Source organism: Schistocerca gregaria, chromosome 7, assembly GCF_023897955.1.
Source record: "Schistocerca gregaria isolate iqSchGreg1 chromosome 7, iqSchGreg1.2, whole genome shotgun sequence".
In the NCBI taxonomy this organism is placed as follows: Eukaryota; Metazoa; Arthropoda; class Insecta; order Orthoptera; family Acrididae; genus Schistocerca; species Schistocerca gregaria.
The window spans coordinates 28,951,759-28,973,087 of NC_064926.1; the positions used below are offsets into that span (position 1 = coordinate 28,951,759).

The following is a 21,329-nucleotide window of genomic DNA, read 5'->3' on the forward strand; positions in this document are numbered from 1 at the left end:
CACCATGATGCCGAGTGTTGGCCCTGTGTGCCTCGGTCGTATGCAGTCCTGATTGTGGCGCTCACCTGCACGGCGCCAAACACGCATACGACCATCATTGGCACCAAGGCAGAAGCGACTCTCATCGTTGAAGACGACACGTCTCCATTTGTCCCTCCATTCACGCCTGTCGCGACACCACTGGAGGCGGGCTGCACGATGTTGGGGCGTGAGCGGAAGACGGCCTAACGGTGTGCGGGACTGTAGCCCAGCTTCATGGAGACGGTGGCGAATGGTCCTCGCCGATACCCCAGTAGCAACAGTGTCCCTAATTTGCTGGGAAGTGGCGGTGCGGTCCCCTACGGCACTGCGGAGGATCCTACGGTCTTGGCGTGCATCCGTGCGTCGCTGCGGTCCGGTCCCAGGTCGACGGGCACGTGCACCTTCCGCCGACTACTGGCGACAACATCGATGTACTGTGGAGACCTCACGCCCCACGTGTTGAGCAATTCGGTGGTACGTCCACCCGGCCTCCCGCATGCCCACTACACGCCCTCGCTCAAAGTCCGTCAACTGCACATACGGTTCACATCCACGCTGTCGCGGCATGCTACCAGTGTTAAAGACTGCGATGGCAAACCAGCCAGTTTGCCATGGCAAACTGGCTGACACTGACGGTGGCGGTGCACAAATGCTGCGCAGCTAGCGCCATTCGACGGCCAACACCATGGTTCCTGGTGTGTCTTCTGTGCCGTGCGTGTGATCATTGCTTGTACAGCCCTCTCGCAGTGTCAGTATGGTGGGTCTGACACAGCGGTGTCAATGTGTTCTTTTTTCCATTTCCAGGAGTGTATTTAACCTCCACAACATTTTCCTCTATTCCTGCTTTCCATATTTTGCATATGAACTGGGGTCCATTATCAGATAGTACTGCTTTGGGTTTCCAAATGGTTCTGAAGTTTTCGACCATCCTATTAAATACAGCTTTTGCTGTTGCCTTTTTCAAGGGGTATAATTTTACAAACTTTGAGAATACTTCCAAAATTACTAAAATTTATGCACAATTTCCCAAAGTCTTCAGGAGGGGACCATACAAATCTACTGATAATAATTCTAGGGTGTCCTCAGGTAATGTACTTTGCGTTGGACCTCAACTAGTTCTGTTAGGTACTTTGGCCCTTTGACAGACATCACACGACTTAATTCATTCATTTACCTTCTTACTGACACTACCAGCAATCACTATTACATTATTCAGTTTATCCAAACATTTCTTTGGTCCACTATGCCCCAATGCTAAATGGAAATAGTCTATGACATCAGTATCAAACTCATGTGGCCAACATACTCTCCATTCATCAGTGACTAAATCTTTCCTCCTGTATAAAATGCCTTTAAAGATTTTGTAGTATTTCTTAATTTGAGGATACTGCACACAGTAAAATTTTTCCTTCACAGATTTCCATGTCGGATCCTCATTCTGATGGTACCTCATGTTTTTACATATTTGCTCAATTTTCCTTTTTCCTGAAACCTCTTTCTTATACCTTATCTGGAAAGTACCCTCTTCACCATTTTCATTGGGCACTTCACTCATGCCATTAGGAAATGAAGATAAAGCATCTGCCATTTAATTCTACCCTTAACATAGCAAATCTCATAATCAAACTGCTGCAGGTACAAAGCCCAACGGGTTAGCCTACCATTAAGTAAATGACAATCTTTAAGAAAAGTTGAAGCTTTGTGATCAGTATGTGTGATGAGCTTATGGCCCCACAGTTAATTCCTGAATTTCTTTAATCACCATATAATGGCTAAAGCCTCCTTTTCCAATATAGTGTAGTTTCTCTCGTATTTTGTTAGAGTTCTACTTGCAAACGTGATAGTCCTGTGTTCGACTTTTTTGCCATCAGAGATTTCTTTGGAAAACTTTTATACCAATCTCATAAGCACTACTGTCAGTACTCATGTGGAAAGGTTCTGTCAGTATGGGATGATGCAAAATATTTTCATGCAAGAGTTCACTTTTTAAATTTTCAAAATCTCTCATGCACCCTTCAGTCCAAACAAAAGTACTATTTTTCTTAAGGAGATTATTCAAATGAGGACTATTAAAAGCTTGCCCCTTGGCAAATTTTCTATAGAACCCACATAGGCCTAAAAAGGCTTTCAACTGTTTTCTATTTCTAGGAGCTGGACACTCTGCTATTGCACTTAAGTTTTCTGGGTCCTTACCAATACCGATCGTAGTAATAATATGACCCAAAAAATTTATTTCCAACTTCACGAATTCACATTTCTTCCACTTTAGTTTCATGCCCCCTGCTTGTAGAACAACAGAAACTTCCTGCAATAATTCACAATGCTCTTGCCATTCCTCAGTAGCTATCAGTAAGTCATCTACATAAATAGTTATCTGGGAACTTAATTCTCTCCCTAATACAAAGTCCAGTGCCCTAATAAATACCGCCACAGAAGTTCTAAGACCAAATGGTACTACTTTATACTGATAGCATTTCCCAGCAAATAGAGAAGCGGTATACTTACGGGATTCTTTGCTCAATGGGATTTGCCAGTATCCGGCGGTCATGTCCAGACTGGTTAAATATTTAAAGATTATAGAACTTTCGGAGCATTTCATCCAGATTTTCAGATCTGTCTATTTCCTTCTTTACAATTTTGTTTAAAGTCCTGGCATCAATGACTACTCTTACTCGTCCTTCCCTTTTATTCACGATGATAAGGGGACTATTATATTCACTGTTACTCCGTTCGATTACACCCCATTCTATCATTTTATCTATTTCCACTTGAACGGCCTGCCTCTTTGATATGGATACCAAAAATGGTCTTAAAAAGAAAGGTTTATGCTCTAATGTCTCAATCCGGTATTCAAAGTTCTTAACTTGGCCAGGTTTGTCTGAAAATACGTTGCTGTTACTTTCTAAGAGATCAAGCAATTCTATTTTCTGATCAGGAGATATTTCCTTCAAATTTTCCCCAATTTCTTTAAAATCATGCCCCTGCCTGTCACTCTCATCTACTAACCTCTTGACATGGTACATTTCATACATGTTTGTCAAACCATCATTCCCTTGGTCGATCTCCAACAATAAAGAACCAATTTCTGAATCGAACACCTTCCCATTTTCCTCAAATTTTATTTCCAAATTCATAGATGCATTATTAATTTTTACCACTTCCTGGCTACAATCTCAATATCCTCTTTTTCTTTAACTAGCCAATCTATACCCACAATCATTTCAGTACTCAAGTCTGGCACAACCAAAAAATCGTGTTCAAACTTTTGTCCTTTTATACTAAATTCAACCAATATCTGGTTCTTTACTGGCTTGCTAGTCTTGCCAGTAGCACCAACAATTTTTACACCAGTCACTGACTCAGGCTTATCACAGATATCTTTGAAAAACGATTGGGAGATAGCACTTATCTGAGATCCAGTAAAAAAGAGTACTTGCAATTTCACATTATAAATTTCCACTGGTATTACAGTTTGTTTAACCGTCAAATGCTTTTCATTGTTGTGTTCTTCCTTAAGCAAATCTGGGTCAACGATAATATTGTCCCAAGATATGCTTTTGACCTGCACATCACCTATATCTGGTGGTTTCTTTGGTTCCGGGAGTTCAAAGTCATTAAATACTTGCACTCTTTGTAACATTGACACTGAGTCGTCCGGTGGCTCCTTTTTTCTGTGTTCAGTCTCAATATCTGGGTTATGTTTCGAAACTTCGTCATCAGTAGGTAAAATATCGCAATTAGCTGTATTAGCTGTATTCTCTAATACCGAAATACCCGTCATCTGAACTATCGTCAGAATCTGACCATCCTGGTTCACTTTCAGGTTCTAACATAAAAGCTTTTCTGAGACAGGCAGTAAGTTCTTCCTCTGCACTTTCGTCAGGCTTTGATTTTAACTCAATATCCTCTTTTGGCAAAACGACCTCATTATGAGCTTTACTCACATCTACTGTTACTTCATATTTAGTGTAATCCTCGTGGACTTCAGTTACTCATAGGTAATTACATGCCCCTTCCCCACAGTGCCCTTCGGTAACAGCTTGTACTGTTAGTGGATTGTTAACAGAAGTTACTTCCTCGTTGATGCTTAGGATTTCGTCCTCCAATTCCTTCCTATCTTTAATTATCGTCCTATAAGCAGCACGGATACTTTGCACGGCGCTATTTGCTCCCTCCTCCTCAAATTCAGGCCATGTCATCTTATCGACGTCCATACTATTTCCTTTTTCGATAATTAACCTCCTTGCCTCATATTCCTTCTTAAAACCCTCCCACTCACATTGCTTAAGGCCCTTGTACAGATTGTCGATCTGCACACGTCAGTCAGTTACTTCAGCTAATTCATTCTCTCCATTTACTTCATTGCTAACACTGCTAACCGCACCTCTCTGTGTATCCACTTTTCCATCTACTGTATCCTTCACCATGGAATTACCACTCATAATTTATTCACCAGCTCTTACGGCAATGATCGTATCTAATTCTGCCGTCTTGCTAGTGACTTCTCTGTAAACAGCTGATCTGCTAGGCTGGGCCGTTGCACTCTGATGCTCCACTCGCCTGTTAACATGTAGCGCACTGCGCGGCGAAGATGAATCATCTGCGCACGCACCTGACGCTTGTTTCGCAAGAACACGCTGCATCGTTCCACGCCTGTCCCTAAGCTGTCTCATAACTTTACTGTCAGTCTGGTATTGTTTCTTAAATCAGGGCCGGTATGTTCTGTCCACTTACGTTTGGCCCGCAACGTTCGCAGAAATCAGTTTCCCGCTTCGTAGTTATTTTGCGCGATGTACCCTCTACTGTCACCTGGATAACTCCCTCTTCCTCTTCCTCTGCCTCTACCTCTCTGTACCATGTTGACGCGAAAATAATCATCATCATTCCTCCCATCATTATTGATAATTGGCACGACTTTTGTGCCAGTGGTCTTCGTCTTCGACCCTTTTGAGAAACACTTGGAAGCTGCGAAGATTGCTTCCCACATATCTCTTCAAATCTTCTGGAAGCTCTTTATATAGCTCCCATATGATTTCAGAATCGGATCTTCTTCCTCTTGAGTGTTTCAACTTTTGGTACCAATATTCACAGAAATCCTTCAAAGGACTCCTGCCCCTGTTATCATGAAGTTTGGCCATGATAAACTCTCACCACAAATGATCCTGTTTTTGTTCGGACTAGTATTCTTCTGTAAACTTTTGTTTAAACTCTTTGAACATCATTGGTTCGGTATTCAAGTTAATTCCCCAGTGCTTAGCATCACCTGCTAAGGCGCTAATTACTACCTTTATCTTTTCCTGACCAGATAAGTGTTTAGGAAACATCCTCTCGCAATTTTTGATGAAATCCAATGGATTCCATCTGTTATGTTTCTTGGCAGGATTGAAGCATTCCTCACCTTCCAACAGCTTCGTAAGTGGCGTGCCATTACAGGCAACACCAGGCCTATCTTTGATTTTACTCTCAAGATCGAAAATTTTACCTTCAATTTTCGATGTATTTTGTTCACACTTTTGTACACATCCGGTAACTTTTTCGACTAAATTTCTTTCAGTATCTGAAACTGCCTTTTTTCAACTGTGAGATTCCATGTTGCCATTCGTTTACGATCTCAGTTTTAAGGCCGAAAACTTTTTCGTCTACTTTTGTTTCAACTAGAGGCTCTACTTTCTCTTGGATGTTGAGAATTTCGACATCAAACCTACTGTTAATGTCGTCAATTTCCCCCTGCATAGTATTCATATTTTTATTAATTGTGTCAATTTCAGATTTCATAGTATATATTGCAGAACTTAAATTGCCCACTTTTTGTTCTACCTGTACGATTTGTTTACTAATTTTAATTCCTTGTTCTTCGACCTATGCTTTAAGCTGACCAATGTTTGTTTGAAGCTGGTCATTCTGTCCTGCAATTTGTTTGGTTAATCGTTCAAATAAGTCATTCATGCTTAAAATTTTCACACTGTATTGTTCTACGGAATCGGTGTGTTCCGATTCCACTTCAAATTTTTCTTTTGTTTCTTTCTTTATCTGTGGTGAATCAAATTTATCAGTGGATTCGTTCATGTACCCACTATCATCTACAAGTCACCCTCTACTTCCTGTTTTATTCCTTGTTGTGTTTGAGGTGATCTCGATATTTCAATATGTCCATTAACATATTCGTGGTATTGTATGAATGCCAGTTGTTTACTGCTAACGCCATCTGTTATTTGGCTGCGTAAATTCCTGTCACTGCCAGCCGCATCTTCCATTACGCTCAGGGTATCTACTGTGTCTACGTCCTTGTCCATACTGAATGCAAATTACACTTCACTACCGTACTTGACATTCACTGCTATTTATTTCACCGAATATTATTGCTATTCGTGCCACTGAATATCCACTGTTTGGTATTCACCCGTTAATGCCTGTGCTGTGGTAAGTGAACTGGATTCACCTTATGAGAAAGGGTTTTCGTATAGATATTGACTGTGTGCACCTGTATGGTGGCAAATCAGACTAACATCCACTCTGTAATAACAATGATACGTCAAGTAAGATCGAAATGCAATCACACGTCGGGACAGAACAAAAGCAAACCAGAAGATGCTACCAATGTGACAATAATATGGTCACCAGCCTAATTAGGCATTAACTGAGTTTCTTCAGTCTACAGATTGGTATATATTCATGCAAAACAACAAGTTGTAACACTGCATAATACAGTAGAATTTTAGAACCAAAAAATCTATTGAACTGATAGCTTCATGTTCGGTACTGATATGGAAAATCATGAATACATAACACTACACTATAATGTTTACTACAAAACTTTATACTGTCTATTAACCTGATTAATATCAGGCATAGGTTACCCTAGAAATTGTACTTTCATTGCACACACAAAATGTCAATTTTGATAAAGATAAAACACTGATAAATTTTGACTTTTATATTGACTGTAACTTTTGCTCGTCAAACCAATTGAGAATACTTCAGAATTCAAATGAATGAGGGGGGACCCAAAAATTGTAATGATCGCTGTATTAAAAAAAATGATTACTGAATTTATTATGCGTTCAAGATTTCCAGTGTATAAGTTACTACTCTTTTCATTGTATTTACTGCTCATTTAAATGCCTTTAAATCTGTCTCGAAATAATAAACTTCACACTTTTATCAATACTAAAGTTATCTTTCAACTTCATTAGATCTTCATTATTCATTTCTGGTTCATTAACAAAACATTTCTTTAAACACAATTATAATATAGTTAGTTCTGCAAATAATTGTTACTAACCCAAATTTTAATTTTAATTTTGGGACACTCAGATTGCACAACATTTGGAAAGGTCCCTGTTTAGGTTAGTTGTGAGGATAATTAAATGATGGAAAAGTTCTGGTAAAATTTAGGTTATTATTGCACCCCAACAAACACAGTTCACTCTACGCGAATACAGTACTTCAAGTTTCAACCTGCTAGTATCGATGCCGTGGTTGGCAGGTGGCGAGATGGCGAGGCACAGAGCACACATACAACCACATCTCTGGCTCTTGATGTATCGGCACTTTCATTCTTCTTAGTGTTGCAATACTTTTCCATTTAGTGCCTATGGAATTTTGCCATGCTGTGTGAGAGGTGGAACAGCATACGCAAGGCTCAGCAAACCTATGTCTTCCACGAGAGCCTCCTCGCTCCAGAAGGTGTTGCTTAAACCAGAGCCAAACCCCAACTACTACTGCTGAGCCCGTTGTGCTGTGCACTGCCCGCACTCACCTGCCATCCACCTTTTACCATTCCCTGACAGACCGGGTATTCACCTGAGTTTTTTGCATTCTACATATTCTAACACATTGCCTACGTATGGACCAGAAGCACAGTTAAAATTTTAAACATCTTACAACAGTTTCAACATTTGTTACATTTCAATTCTATTAGAATATTGCTTGAAATTTGACATAAACATTAATATTCACATTGAAACTTATTTACAGTTTTCTTAATATATTGGCATGAAACAAAAAAGAAATGAAATCAGAACATCAATTACACAAGTTTATCAAAAAATCAGAAGAAAAGAACTACTTATATGTACAATAGTATAGAGTAGTTGTTGTTACAAGATGACACACTAAACGGAAGGGGCTGCTCACTAAATTCCAAAATCCAATCTTCGCCGAGGATGTAGAGCATACATATTAACACCAACTTTCAGATCATGCAATGATCACCATTCAAAGCTAAGGTCAATTAGAGCTCGTACTGAGGCTTTCAGACAGTTGTTTTTCCCTCGTATGATCCACGAGTGGAACAGGGGAGGGGGGGGGGGGGGGGGAATATGAGATGAGTTTGGCGTGAATAGTGCCCTCCGCCACACACCACTTGGCGGCTAGCAGAGTGTATATGTAGATGTAGATGTACATATCCATTTTTTTTATGTAGACAACTGTTCTTGTAATTTGTAGCCACAGTTTTACATGCTTCTGTCCAGAGGTAAATGTTTTGAGTTCCTCATTGTGGTGGGACGTGAGTGCCTCTTTCAGTTACTAAGTAGGTAAATCTTGTTTCAGCTGTCATTTGTGCTTTAGTAACCATTGTTGCCACAGCTTCCGTGTGGTTACTGATGCTAGTTTCACTATGGGCATCTTAAAAGAGATCTACATCTACATCTATACTTCACAAGCCACCTTGCACTGTGTGGTGGATGGAATTTTATTTACCACTGTCACATCCCCCTTTCCCATTCCATTCATGAAGGGTTCGTGGGAAGAATGATTGCTAGTAAACCTCTGTGTTGGCTTGAATCTCTCCAATTTATCTTCAAGGGCATTTCACGAGATACACATAAGAGGAAGCAAATATATTTGTTGACTTACCAAGGAATGTATAGTCTCAGAACAATAACTGTAAACCACGCTGTGATGCAAAATGCCTCTCACAGCATCTGCCATTGAAGTTGCTTGATGTCTCCTGTGACACTCTCGTGTTTACTAAATGAACCTGTAATGAGGCACTCCGTTGTTCTTTGGATCTTTTCTACTATCTGTATCAACCCTTTCTATAATTTTCTAGCAATACAACTTTTCTGCATGAAGCAGCAATATCCGCAGAAAGCCTCAGGGAACTTCCAGTTGTATTGTGAAAAGTACAGTACCTGTAACATTCCCTTGGGGGCATGCCCAAAATTAGTGTTATGTTTGAAGACTTCTCTCCATTGAGAATACCAAGCGAGGTGGCATGTGATGGCTAAGACACTGGACTCACATTTGGGAGGATGACGATTGAAAGCCACGTCCAGCCATCCAGATCTTGGTTCTTCACGATTTCCCTAAATTGCTCCAGGCAAATGCCAGGATGGTTGCTTTGAAAGGGCACAGCTGATAGCATTCCCTATCCTTGACACAGTCCGAGTTTGTGCTCCGTCTCTAGTGTCCTTGATGTTGATAGGATGTTAAAGCCAACTTTCCTTCCTTCCTTTCCGTTGAAAAACATTGTATGTTCTGTTTGCTAGGAATTCTTCAGTTTAATCACACAGTTAGTCTGATATTCTGGTTGCTCATATTTCATTCAATAGATAACATTGAGGAGCTGTATCACATGCCTTGTGGAAATCAAGGAATATGGTATTTACCCAGGCATTGTATCTGCCACCTTCTGGGTTTCATGTACAAACAGAGAAAACTGGGCTTCACATGATCATTGTTTGGGAACCATTGTTTGTTAATACAGAGGAGATTATCAGTCTCCAGAAATGTAATACACAAGCATAAAACATGTCCCGAAGCTCTACAGCAGACCAATGTCAAAGATATAGTCCTATTTGTTGCCATTATGTCTAATATTATGTATAATATATTTCCAACACAAGTGTGTTCCTGAACTATCTGCTCTATCATTTCCACCACTTTTATAAGTGGTGGGCCTTATTTAATAATGTTCACAGGATGTCTTGCCACGCCCACCACTTGTAAAATTATAACCATCCCAACTGATTCTTAGACGATAGAGGCTCTTCCACTGATGACGCTGTCTTTGAGGAACACTCATACTAGCAAACTGAGCTTATGTCTAAAGTTTTTGGTTACATCTGGGAGTGAGTTGGGAGGTTAATGAAAAAGATTCAACTACAAGGTTATATCCAACCGTTATAAAGAGTCTTGCCTAAACAGTTTGCATGATGCTTTAGCTTCTGTCTTCATCGTTTTGAAGTTCTCTCTGCTGTGAAAAATACACCACCTCCACAACTCATTGTCTTGTCATTTCAGTATACTCTTAGATTTAACCCAAAAACTCACAATTGTCAGTTTCAAGTTTTTACTGGCTTTTGGTACCTAGTGTTATATGAGCTTTGCAGGTTCTTAGGACTGTTTCAAACTCTTCGACTTTGTTGTGACTGCTTTGGCAATTGATCTCTAGGAGTTTAATCATGTAATCTCGGAGGGAGTGCATTTGCTTCAATCTTACCCTCATACTTGAGGGTCTCCTACAGCTAGGAATGGATGCAGAATCGCCTAAGAAACCCTTGTATGCACTACAGCTTCTGGTATTTAGTGCCCTCTGACCAATTTAGAGGCACAGAGAGTCCCTACAATTCTCAACCTTATAGCACAAGTCTAGCAAGTCACAGCGTAACTTTTCACAGCTCCTTTGAAATCTTTGGTTCAGGTCTTTTGCTCAGCAAAGAACCAAAGGGCCCCAATAAGTTTCGAGGACTGCTTCAGATTATGATGATGTTTGTTGAACTCTGTGAGCAATGCTAATCTTCTCAAGCTTCTGTGCCAGTCACTTGACTGTTCCAAGAATAACACCAGACAACAGGCATCCTTCATTCCAATGTGTATCACAACTTGTATTTGGTTGCACGTTGTACCCTCAGCGAAGCTTGGAATGGCTTCTTTAACATGGGGAATGATGTGTCTAGGCATGCACACAGACAGAACAAGGTTATCCTTCCCCCAACCTGTTGCTGCTGTTTTCCAAGAGGGAGGGGAGAGCAGTTGAATTGCCAATGATTAACAGACACCGACCTTTTTGTGTTCACCTCCCCTTGACAGTGGATGCAACAGAAATCCCAACAGGTGAAGTATGTCTTACAGGCTCAGTTTCACTGGAAGACAGTGTTTGTACTTGTTGGTTAGAGGTATGGGGATAACATCTGGAGTTCTTCTTGGCCCCTGCCTCCCTTATACAGGCCTGTAGACCTTCCCACTGACAAGTCACTCAGAACCAAGTGGATGAGTGGTGATAGATCTTTTGATAGATCTTGTACTTCATGTAAAGGAAACAATAGCCATTGGTGAAAGTAACACCTAAAATATATTTGGTATCCTTGTATGAGGCGTGTGAGATGAAAATCAGCAGTTTCATCTAACACACCCATTCAATGCAGCTTTCAGTCACTTGACATGTGCTGCTGTGTTTGACGTATTATGTCAAACAGGGATGGTGTTTGCCATGTTTGAGATAAATCTGAATTGACAGCATATTTGATAAGCAAGTCTGACCCTTTATACAGTTGTTTGCTGAAAAAATTTAGTTGCTTATTAGACTTCTGAGACGTTGGACAACATGAGTGTTGACACTTTGCCATGCATAACAGAATTCTGAAATAGAGTTTGATGGAAGTATGGTATTTTCATCTGATGTCACATCTGGGACAGCAGTTCTTCATGTGGGAAATGAAAGTCATTTTAACACTCTATTTGAATCTCAGCCTTGAGAAAAGAATTCAATATCCAGTTTCAATATAAAATAACTAAAAAGTACAAGTATTACTGAACAGGACACTTCTGACTTATAACAGTTTTACAAGGAAATATGGAAAATACAAAATTATATGAAAACCATGTGTTTCATCTTGTACCATTGAAAACCACTGATTTCACATTCTCTTTCAAATTATTGTTTACATGAAATTTTCATGTCCCTTGTTGAAACCGTTAACCTCACTACATCAGAAGTCCATGTAAATAGCCTGTTCTGCTCTTGTTAATTGCTCATTGTGATTATGGATTTTAGCCATCAACTTTTGATCTCTTACCAGCAGTTTGTATAAAATGCTTGGACAGCAATATTTGCATGTTTTCTTAACCAAGCAGTAATATTTATAAGTTTTGGTACTGACGTTTGCTTTGCCAAATCTAGTTTTGGTATTGAATACTCATAATTGTGGTAAGAAACAATGTTTTGTACCTTGTAATTAGCATGTGTGCATGTGATAAATGAGCAGTATGTAAATCACTACTTTTGATTCCTGCACAACACTCTGTTGTTAAATCATTTATATTTTTCTCTTTCTGTCAGGAATAGTATTGGGGAGTGTAAATCTGTTTGGTGCATAGACATTTTTAGATATTGTGGCAGGATGCACTGTTCTGTCTGTTTGTTGAATGTCTTTTCTATACAAAATCTGACATTTATGAATATCTGTTACTGCACTTAACTACAATGTTTGTACCAAATTCTTGTTTCTGCAAATATAAAAGCATTTGCCAAATTTAATTTGACCATATTTGTTTCATTTTCTCAATAAATTATTTATATACTGTATTTTTTCTCACAGAAGCACAGAGTATTGATGAGGGTAGTGTGGGAGAAGTTTCCATACAGGTGGATCTGTTCACTCATCCAGGAACTGGAGAACATAAAGTGACAGTCAAAGGTAACACATCAAGATTGACTTTATCCAAAAATATGAATTACTTTCATTTCTATTATAATAATAATTTGGTTATAATTTTCAGTGCCCTACAAACGTTTGATACTCAGTAACAAATCTTGATACACATGGCCAAACATTTCCGTTCTAGGTCAAATAACCGAGATAGTGTTTTGTCTAGTAAAATGTATTACATTTGATATAGACAAAAACGCTATCTATTACTCTGACTATATGATGTAAATAAAATAGAAAGAAACTTCCACATGGGAAAAATATATTAAAAACAAAGATTCCAAGACTTACCAAGCGGGAAAGCGCCAGTAGACAGGCACAATAAAATAACACACAAACACACACACAAAATTACGAGCCCTCGCAACCGGCGGACGCCCCGCCAGGAAAGAGGAAAGGAAAAGGAAAGATGAAAGGATATGGGTTTCAAGTGAGATGGCAAGGAGCCACTCCAATCCCGGGAGCAGAAAGACCCACCCTAGTGGAAAAAAAAGGCAGGTATACACTCGCACACACACACACACACACACACACACACACACACACACACACACACACACACACACATCCATCCATACATATACAGACACAAGCAGACATATCCAAAGGCAAAGAGTTCTGTGTGTGTGTGTGTGTGTGTGTGTGTGTGTGTGTGTGTGCGAGTGTATACCTGTCCTTTTTTCCCCCTAGGGTGGGTCTTTCCGCTCCCGGAATTGGAGTGGCTCCTTGTCCTCTCCCTTGACACCCACATCCTTTCATCTTTCCTTTTCCTTCCCTCTTTCCTGGCGGGGCGGCCGCCGGTTGCAAGGGCTCATAATTTTGGGTGTGTGTTTGTGTGTTATTTTATTGTGCTTGTCTACCGGCGCTTTCCTGCTTGGTAAGTCTTGGAATCTTTGTTTTTAATACACTGACTGTATGGGTATACAGTTCCTCTGCATGCCAGGTAGTCATAAGAATAATCATCTGAGGTTCAAGCAGATCTGTCAATGATTCTACAGAACAGCAATACAAAATGGAACCTAGTACAGTTGAAATCCAGTAAGTAGTCAGGCCATGAAAGTACAGTGTAAGCAAGATAGAGATTTTAGCACAACGTGATTCGAAGTGTTGCAGCTGCCCAGGGGCCATGTTTTATCTCTGGCTTGATGTCAATGGTCAGCTCCATTTGACAGCCTGTTGGAACTTCTTACTGGCCACTGGATGAGTCATTGGCAGCAGACGTCACAGGATATAAACAGCATTGTTGGAGGACAGAGATATAGCACCCTTTCTCCCTTTGCCAGAGTGTAGGGCCAGAAGTGTCCCAATCAGTATCATGATCACTGTATCATGAGGTGGGAGGTGTGGATGGGCAAGCCAGTTAAAGGTTTGCTGTCCATCTCTACGTCTGGTGTCACTGTGTTCTCTACTTATTGAAGGAGCATGGTACTGTTGCTGGAGTCAGATGAAACTGGAATTCTGTGCTGGAAGTAGGTGATGCTGGTGATGGAAAAGGGTCCCATTCCATGGGGTACCAGCTCCAGCAGCTCTAAACCTGGGGATGTGGGTCTACCAGGCATCTGAAGTTGCATTGAGCTGGCTCTGGGGGCAGCAGTGCTTGTCTAGAGGTGGAAGCTGCCAAGAATGGGCACAGCTGGTTGGGATGTCATACCAGTATGGTACTACTGGCATCAAGTGTAAATATTTATCATTCCCGGTGCATCTATGATCCCTATTATCCATCATGAGATCCTCCCAAAGACACAGGCCTAAACCTCTGTGCCCAGTGAGTAGTGGGGGCAATGGTTGGGCTGGTGCGTGCATGTTGTAAACCTCTGGGGGTCCCAGAGGATTAATGTTAATACAACAGCTGATTCCTCAAACTAGGGGGCTATCAAGCACGGGGTCCCACAGGGTTCGGTCTTAGGTCCTTTACTGTTCTTGATATACATTAATGACTTACCATTCCATATTGATGAAGATGCAAAGTCAGTTCTTTTTGCTGATGATACAAGTATAGTAATAACATCCAAAAACCAAGAACTAAGTGATGTAATTGTAAATGATGTTTTTCACAAAATTATAAAGTAGTTCTCAGCAAACGGACTCTCTTTAAATTTTGATAAAACACAGCATATACAGTTCCGTACAGTAAATGGCACAACTCCAGTAATAAATATAGACTTTGAACAGAAGTCTGTAGCTAATGTAGAATTTTCAAAACTTTTAGGTGTGTCCATTGATGAGAGGTTAAACTGGAAGCAACACATTGATGATCTGCTGAAACGTCTGAGTTCGGCTACGTATGCTATTAGGGTTATTGCAAATTTTGGTGATAAGAATCTCAGTAAATTAGCTTACTATGCCTACTTTCATTCACTGCTTTTGTATGGTATCATATTCTGGGATAATTCATCGTTGAGTAGAAAAGTATTCATTGCTCAAAAACGTGTAATCAGAATAATTGCTGGAGCCCACCCACGGTTATCTTGCAGACATCTATTTAAGGATCTAGGGATCCCCACAGTAACCTCACAGTATATATATCTGTCAGTATATATATCTGTCTATAGTCTGGATAGGGCATTAGCATTAGCATGCCCTGCTGTTGGCCAATAATGAATTGCATAATTGTTATTGCTGAGGAAGAGGGGCCAGTGTTTTTTTCTGGAAGCAGTTCGTAGGACCAAATAAGGAAATTAATGGTTTTTGGCCCATTATATGTGAAATTTTGTGGTGTAAAATATTTAAGGAATTTTTGATTGCCAAATATGATAGCTAGTGTTACTTTCTGATTTGTGAGTAACTGATCGAGGCTGAAGTCAGCATTTTAGACATACATACAATAGGTTGTTCATACCTATATCTCTTTTGTGAGAAAGAACTTTCCGAGTCCCATATTGAGACAAAGTGGTGAACAGGATAAAAGATTTTGATGGGCCATAGGTTGCCACACAAGAAGCAAAATATAGATAATGTTTTAACAGGTGAAAAGCCTCCTGACACTTATTTGACCATTCATAAATGGACATTTTTTGAAAGTGATGGGGAGGAGAGCTTTGCTGTTCAACCAGCTTGTGAAGATAGCAAAGAAATCTTTGAGGCAATGTTTCCTGAAAGTGTTCCTTCTGAATTCACCTTTTCAAGGACACAGGTAAGATATTTAGTATGTAATTACTTAGTTCCATATTTTAAAAATAATTGGTTGATGATATTGGAGCTGCACATTTCTCTCTTTGTTTTGATGAAATTGTGAATGCAGCTATAAAGAAAGAGTCATAGTCTGATAGCAAACAAAGGATTGTGGCAAGATATCTACATACTTCCTTCATTGGTAAAGCCACTGCAAGTGGTGTTTACTCCAAATTAAATGAAGCCTTGGATTATGCCCAGCTTTCTCATTCAAAGTTGTCAATGAGAGGCTGTGATGAACCCAATCTTAACAAAGCTCTGAATGATCTTAGACTGAGTCTTTGATCCTGCTAGGAATAAAACAGTTGACTTATGTTGCCACATAAGATACAAATAATCCACAATGCATCCCAAAAAGGAGTATAAGGCTGGTGAAAATGCTTCAGAAATGAATTTGTTTTTATATAATTTTTTTTATTGCCCAAATAGTTTGTTGGGAAGATTATGGAAAAAATACAATCACATATGAAATTTATTTGTCACTGTTTTGTGAAACATGTTCCTTCTAGGTGACTGAAATTAGACCCAGCCTTTTTTCTAGATCAGTAAAGTCAGTTTTCTTTAATCAAAATGATCAATAATTTTAGTTGTAAGTTTATCTTCCATCTGTGGAGATATGACTGAAAGTCTTTTAAGTACACAGGCACTTTAGTATTTTCTGCCACTTCCATAGAGTGGCTTGAAGTCCTTTAAAACTCAGTATGTGGCCTAAATATTCCACTCATTGATGAAAGAATTCAAACTTTTGTAGGTTGTACTCCAATCCATTTTGTTGTAGTGCTGGAACACTAGACATAAGTTACAAGATGTAGCATACTTATAAATCATACAGATAATTGACTATTCTAAATATTTTACCGGGCGAGGTGGCGCAGTGGTTAGCACACTGGACTCGCATTTGGGAGGATGACGGTTCAATCCCATCTCCAGCCATCCTGATTTAGGTTTTCCGTGATTTCCCTAAATCGTTTCAGGCAAATGCCGGGATGGTTCCTTTGAAAGGGCACGGCCAATTTCCTTCCCCATCCTTCCCTAACCCGAGCTTGCGCTCCGTCTCTAATGACATCGTTGTCGACGGGACGTTAAACAACACTAACCTAACCTAAATATTTTGAATCAGCTTCTGCAAGAAATGCTGGAAAAGTCTAGTTCACTACCGATTCCTAGAGGTAACCTTTTGCATCTGCACAATACAATTAGAGTGTTTATGACCATGAATTGGCGGAGCTGTTCATCTAGTGACAGTCAAAAATAAACAGCAGATAGATTAGTTTTAAAGAAGTACTGTCCACCTGATAGTATTGACATGAACTGTGATGGTCTTGCAATGGGGCAATCTCTGATTGTGCATTTACAGTTAATATAGAGTCACCAGAAACACATAGAGCACTATTTGGTTCTCATAACAATTCCAGTGTTATAGCATATTGATTAGGTGTCAGGATGTCTTGTTCCATCAGATGACCTAATACAGGCATGAGTTGATCTCATGACACTAGTGGAACTGGTTCAGCTCTAAACTAGTTAGGTGCTGCAGAGGACTAATTGAATCTGAGTTATGTAACTATTTGAACACCCTAAGGTGGGTTGGAACTCCATGTGGGAACTACTTAGGAGATGTCATCATCAGGAGAAATAAGACTGACATTCTGCTGATCAGGCCAACAGCTGTGCCACAGTGACAACACTGTTTCCTGTCAGATCACCAAAGTTAAGCACTGTCGGGCTAGACTAGTACTTGGATGGGTGATCATGTGGTCTGCGCAGCACTGTTGGCAAACAGGGCACACTCAGCCCTTGTGAGCAAACTGAGGAGATACTTGTGACACACAAGTGGGAGAGCAGTGTGCTGTCCACATGCCCCTCCATATCCACATCCAGTGATGCTGTGGGCTGAGGATGACATGGTGGCTGCTCAGTACCACTGGACCTTCATAGCCTGTTTGGGCAGAGTTCCCTCCACTCCCACTATAGATCAAAGCATGGAATGTCAGAACTCTTAATCCTGCAGGTAGATTAGAAAATTTAAAAAGGTAAATAGACAGGTTGAAGTTAGATATAGTGGGAATTGGTGAAGTTTGGTGGCAGGAGGAACAGGACTTTTGGTCACGTGAATACAGGGTTATAGATACAAAATCAAATCAGGGTAAAGCAGGAGTGGGTTTAATAATGAATTAGAAAATAGGAATGGCTGATAAGGTACTATGAACAGCGTAATGAATGCATTATCATAGTCAAGATACACACAAAACCCATGCCTACCAGAGTAGCAGACGTTTGCATGCCAAATAGCCCTGCAGATGATGAAGAGATTAAAGAAATATATGATGAGATAAAAGAAATTATCAGATAGTTAAAGGAGACAAAAATTTAATTTCGATGAGGCACAGGAATTTGATAGTAGGAAAAGGAAGAGAAGTAGGTGAATGTGATTTGGGGGAAGGAATGAAAGAGGAAACTGTCTGGTAGAATTTTGCACAGAGTATAATTTTATCATTGCTAACACTTGGTTTAAGAATAATAGAAGAAGGTTGTATATGTGGAAGAGACCTGAAGATACTTGAAGGATCCAGATTGATTATGTAATAGTTAAACAGAAATTTAGGAACCAGAGTTTAAATTGTAAGACATTTCTAGAGGCAGATATGGGCTATGACCACAACTTATTGGTTTTGAACTGAAGAAATTGGAAAGAGGTAAAAAATTAAGGAGATGGGACCTGGATATGTTGAAAGAACCAGAGATTGTTGAGAGTTTCAGAGTTTGCTTTAGGCTATGGTTGACTAGAACAAGGAAAGGAATACAGTAGAAGATGAATGAGTAGCTTTAAGAGATGAAATAGTGAAGACAACAGAGGACCAAATAGGTAAACAGGCAAGGCCTAGTAGAAATCCTTAGATAACACAAGATATATTGAATTTATCTAATGAAAGGAGGAAATTTTAAAATTCAGCAAATGAAGCAGACAAAAGGGAATGCAATCATTTAAAAAATAAAATTGACGGTTGCTACACAGGAATGGCTAGAGGACAAATGTAAAGCTTAGAAGCATATTTCGGTTAGAGAAAGATAGATACTGCCTGTAGAAAAACTAAAGAGACCTTTGGGGAAAAGAGAAGCCCATGTATAAGTATCAGGAGATTAGACAGTAAACCATTCCTATGCAAAGAAGGGAAAGCTGAAAGGTAGAAGGAATATATAGAGTACCTATACAAAGGAGCTGAACCTGAAAGCAATATTATAGAAATGGAAGTAGGCACATATGAAGATTGTTGTTGTTGTGGTCTTCAGTCCTGAGACTGGTTTGATGCAGCTCTTCGTGCTACTCTATCCTGTGCAAACCTCTTCATCTCCCAGTACCTACTGCAACCTACATCCTTCTGAATCTGCTTTGTGTATTCATCTCTTGGTCTCCCTCTACGATTTTTACACTCCACGCTGCCATCCAATACTAAATTGGTGATCCCTTGATGCCTCAGAACATGTCCTAACAACCGAGCCCGTCTTCTAGTCAAGTTGTGCCACAAACTTCTCTTCTCCCCAATTCTGTTCAACACCTTAGCTATGTGATCTACCCATCTAATCTTCAGCATTCTTCTGTAGCACCACTTCGAAAGCTTCTATTCTCTTCTTGTCCAAACTACTTATTGTCCATGTTTCACTTCCATACATGGCTACACTCCATACAAATACTTTCAGGAATGACTTCCCTACACTTAAATCTATACTCGATGCTAACAAATTTCTCTTATTCAGAAATGCTTTCCTTGCCATTGCCAGTCTACATTTTCTATCCTCTCTACTTCGACCATCATCAGTTATTTTGCTCCCCAAATAGCAAAACTCCTTAACTATTTTAAGTGTCTCATTTCCTAATCTAATTCCCTCGGCATTACCCGACTTAATTCGACTACATTCCATTATCCTCGTTTTGCTTTTGTTGATGATCATCTTATATCCTCCTTTCAAGACACTATCCATTCCGTTCAACTGCTCTTCCAAGTCCTTTGCTGTCTCTGACAGAATTACAATGTCATCAGTGAACCTCAAAGTTTTTATTTCTTCTCCATGGATTTTAATACCTACTCCAAATTTTTCTTTTGTTTCCTTTACTGCTTGCTCAATGTACAGATTGAATAACATCGGGGAGAGGCTACAACCCTGTCTCACTCCCTTCCCAACCACTGCTTCCCTTTCATGCCCCTCGACTCTTATAACTGCCATCTGGTTTCTGTGCAAATTGTAAATAGCCTTTCGCTCCCTGTATTTTACCCCTGCCACCTTTAGAATTTGAAAGAGAGTATTCCAGTCAACATTGCCAAAAGCTTTCTCTAAGTCTACAAATGCTAGAAACGTAGGTTTGCCTTTCCTTAATCTTTCTTATAAGATAAGTCGTAAGGTCAGTATTGCCTCACGTGTTCCAGTATTTCTACGGAATCCAAACTGATCTTCCCCGAGGTCAGCTTCTACTAGTTTTTCCATTCGTCTGTAAAGAATTTGCGTTAGTATTTTGCAGCTGTGGCTTATTAGACTGACAGTTCGGTAATTTTCACATCTGTCAACACCTGCCTTCTTTGGGATTGGAATTATTATGTTCTTCTTGAAGTCTGAGGGTATTTCACCTGTTTCATACACCTTGCTCACCAGACGGTAGCGTTTTGTCAGGACTGGCTCTCCCAAGGCCGTCAGTAGTTCCAATGGAATGTTGTCTACTCCAGGGGCCTTGTTTCGACTCAGGTCTTTCAATGCTTTGTCAAACTCTTCACGCAGTATCGCATCTCCCATCTCATCCTCATCCACATCCTTCTCCATTTCCACAATATTGTCCTCAAGTACATTGCCCTTGTATAGACCCTCTATATTCTCCTTCCACCTTTGTGCTTTCCCTTCTTTGCTTAGAACTGGGTTTCCATCTGAGCTCTTGATGTTCATACAAGTGGTTCATATGAAGATGAGATGGGAGATATGATGCTGTGAGAAGAATTTGACAAAGCTCTGAAAGATCTATGTTGAAACAAGGCCCTGGGGGTAGATGATCTCTGTCAGAACTACTGATAGCCTCGGGAGTGTGAGTCATGACAGAATCCTCCCATCTAGTGTGCAAGATATATGTGACAGGTGAAATAACCTCAGGCTTAAAGAAGAATGTAGTAATCCCAATTCCAAAGAAATCAGTATCTGACAGGTGTGAAAATTACTGAACTAGCAGTTTAATAAGTCATAGTTGCAAAATACTAACATGAAATCCTTACTTAAGAATGGAAAAACTGGTAGAAGCTGATCTCAGGGAAGATCAGTTCAGATTCTGGAGAAATGGAGGAACACGCTAGGCAATGCTGACCCTAAAACTTATCTTAGAAGACAGATTAAGGAAAGACCAGTCTACATTTATAGCATTTGTAGACAAATAGAGGACTTTTTGATAATGTTAACTGGAATACTCTCTTTGAACTTCTGAAGGTAGCAGGGGTAAAATACAGG

General features: G+C 39.9%; 1 protein-coding gene across 1 annotated transcript in view; it reads left to right on the top strand.

Annotated features, from left to right (window-relative positions):
- LOC126281764 (protein unc-13 homolog C-like) overlaps positions 1-21,329 on the top strand; it is a 1,053,980-nt gene that overhangs the window by 992,074 nt on the left and 40,577 nt on the right. Inside the window, exon 30 of the mRNA XM_049980962.1 lies at positions 12,567-12,665. Within this exon, the coding sequence (XP_049836919.1) occupies positions 12,567-12,665 (99 nt within the window). The remainder of the gene's footprint in view (positions 1-12,566; positions 12,666-21,329) is intronic.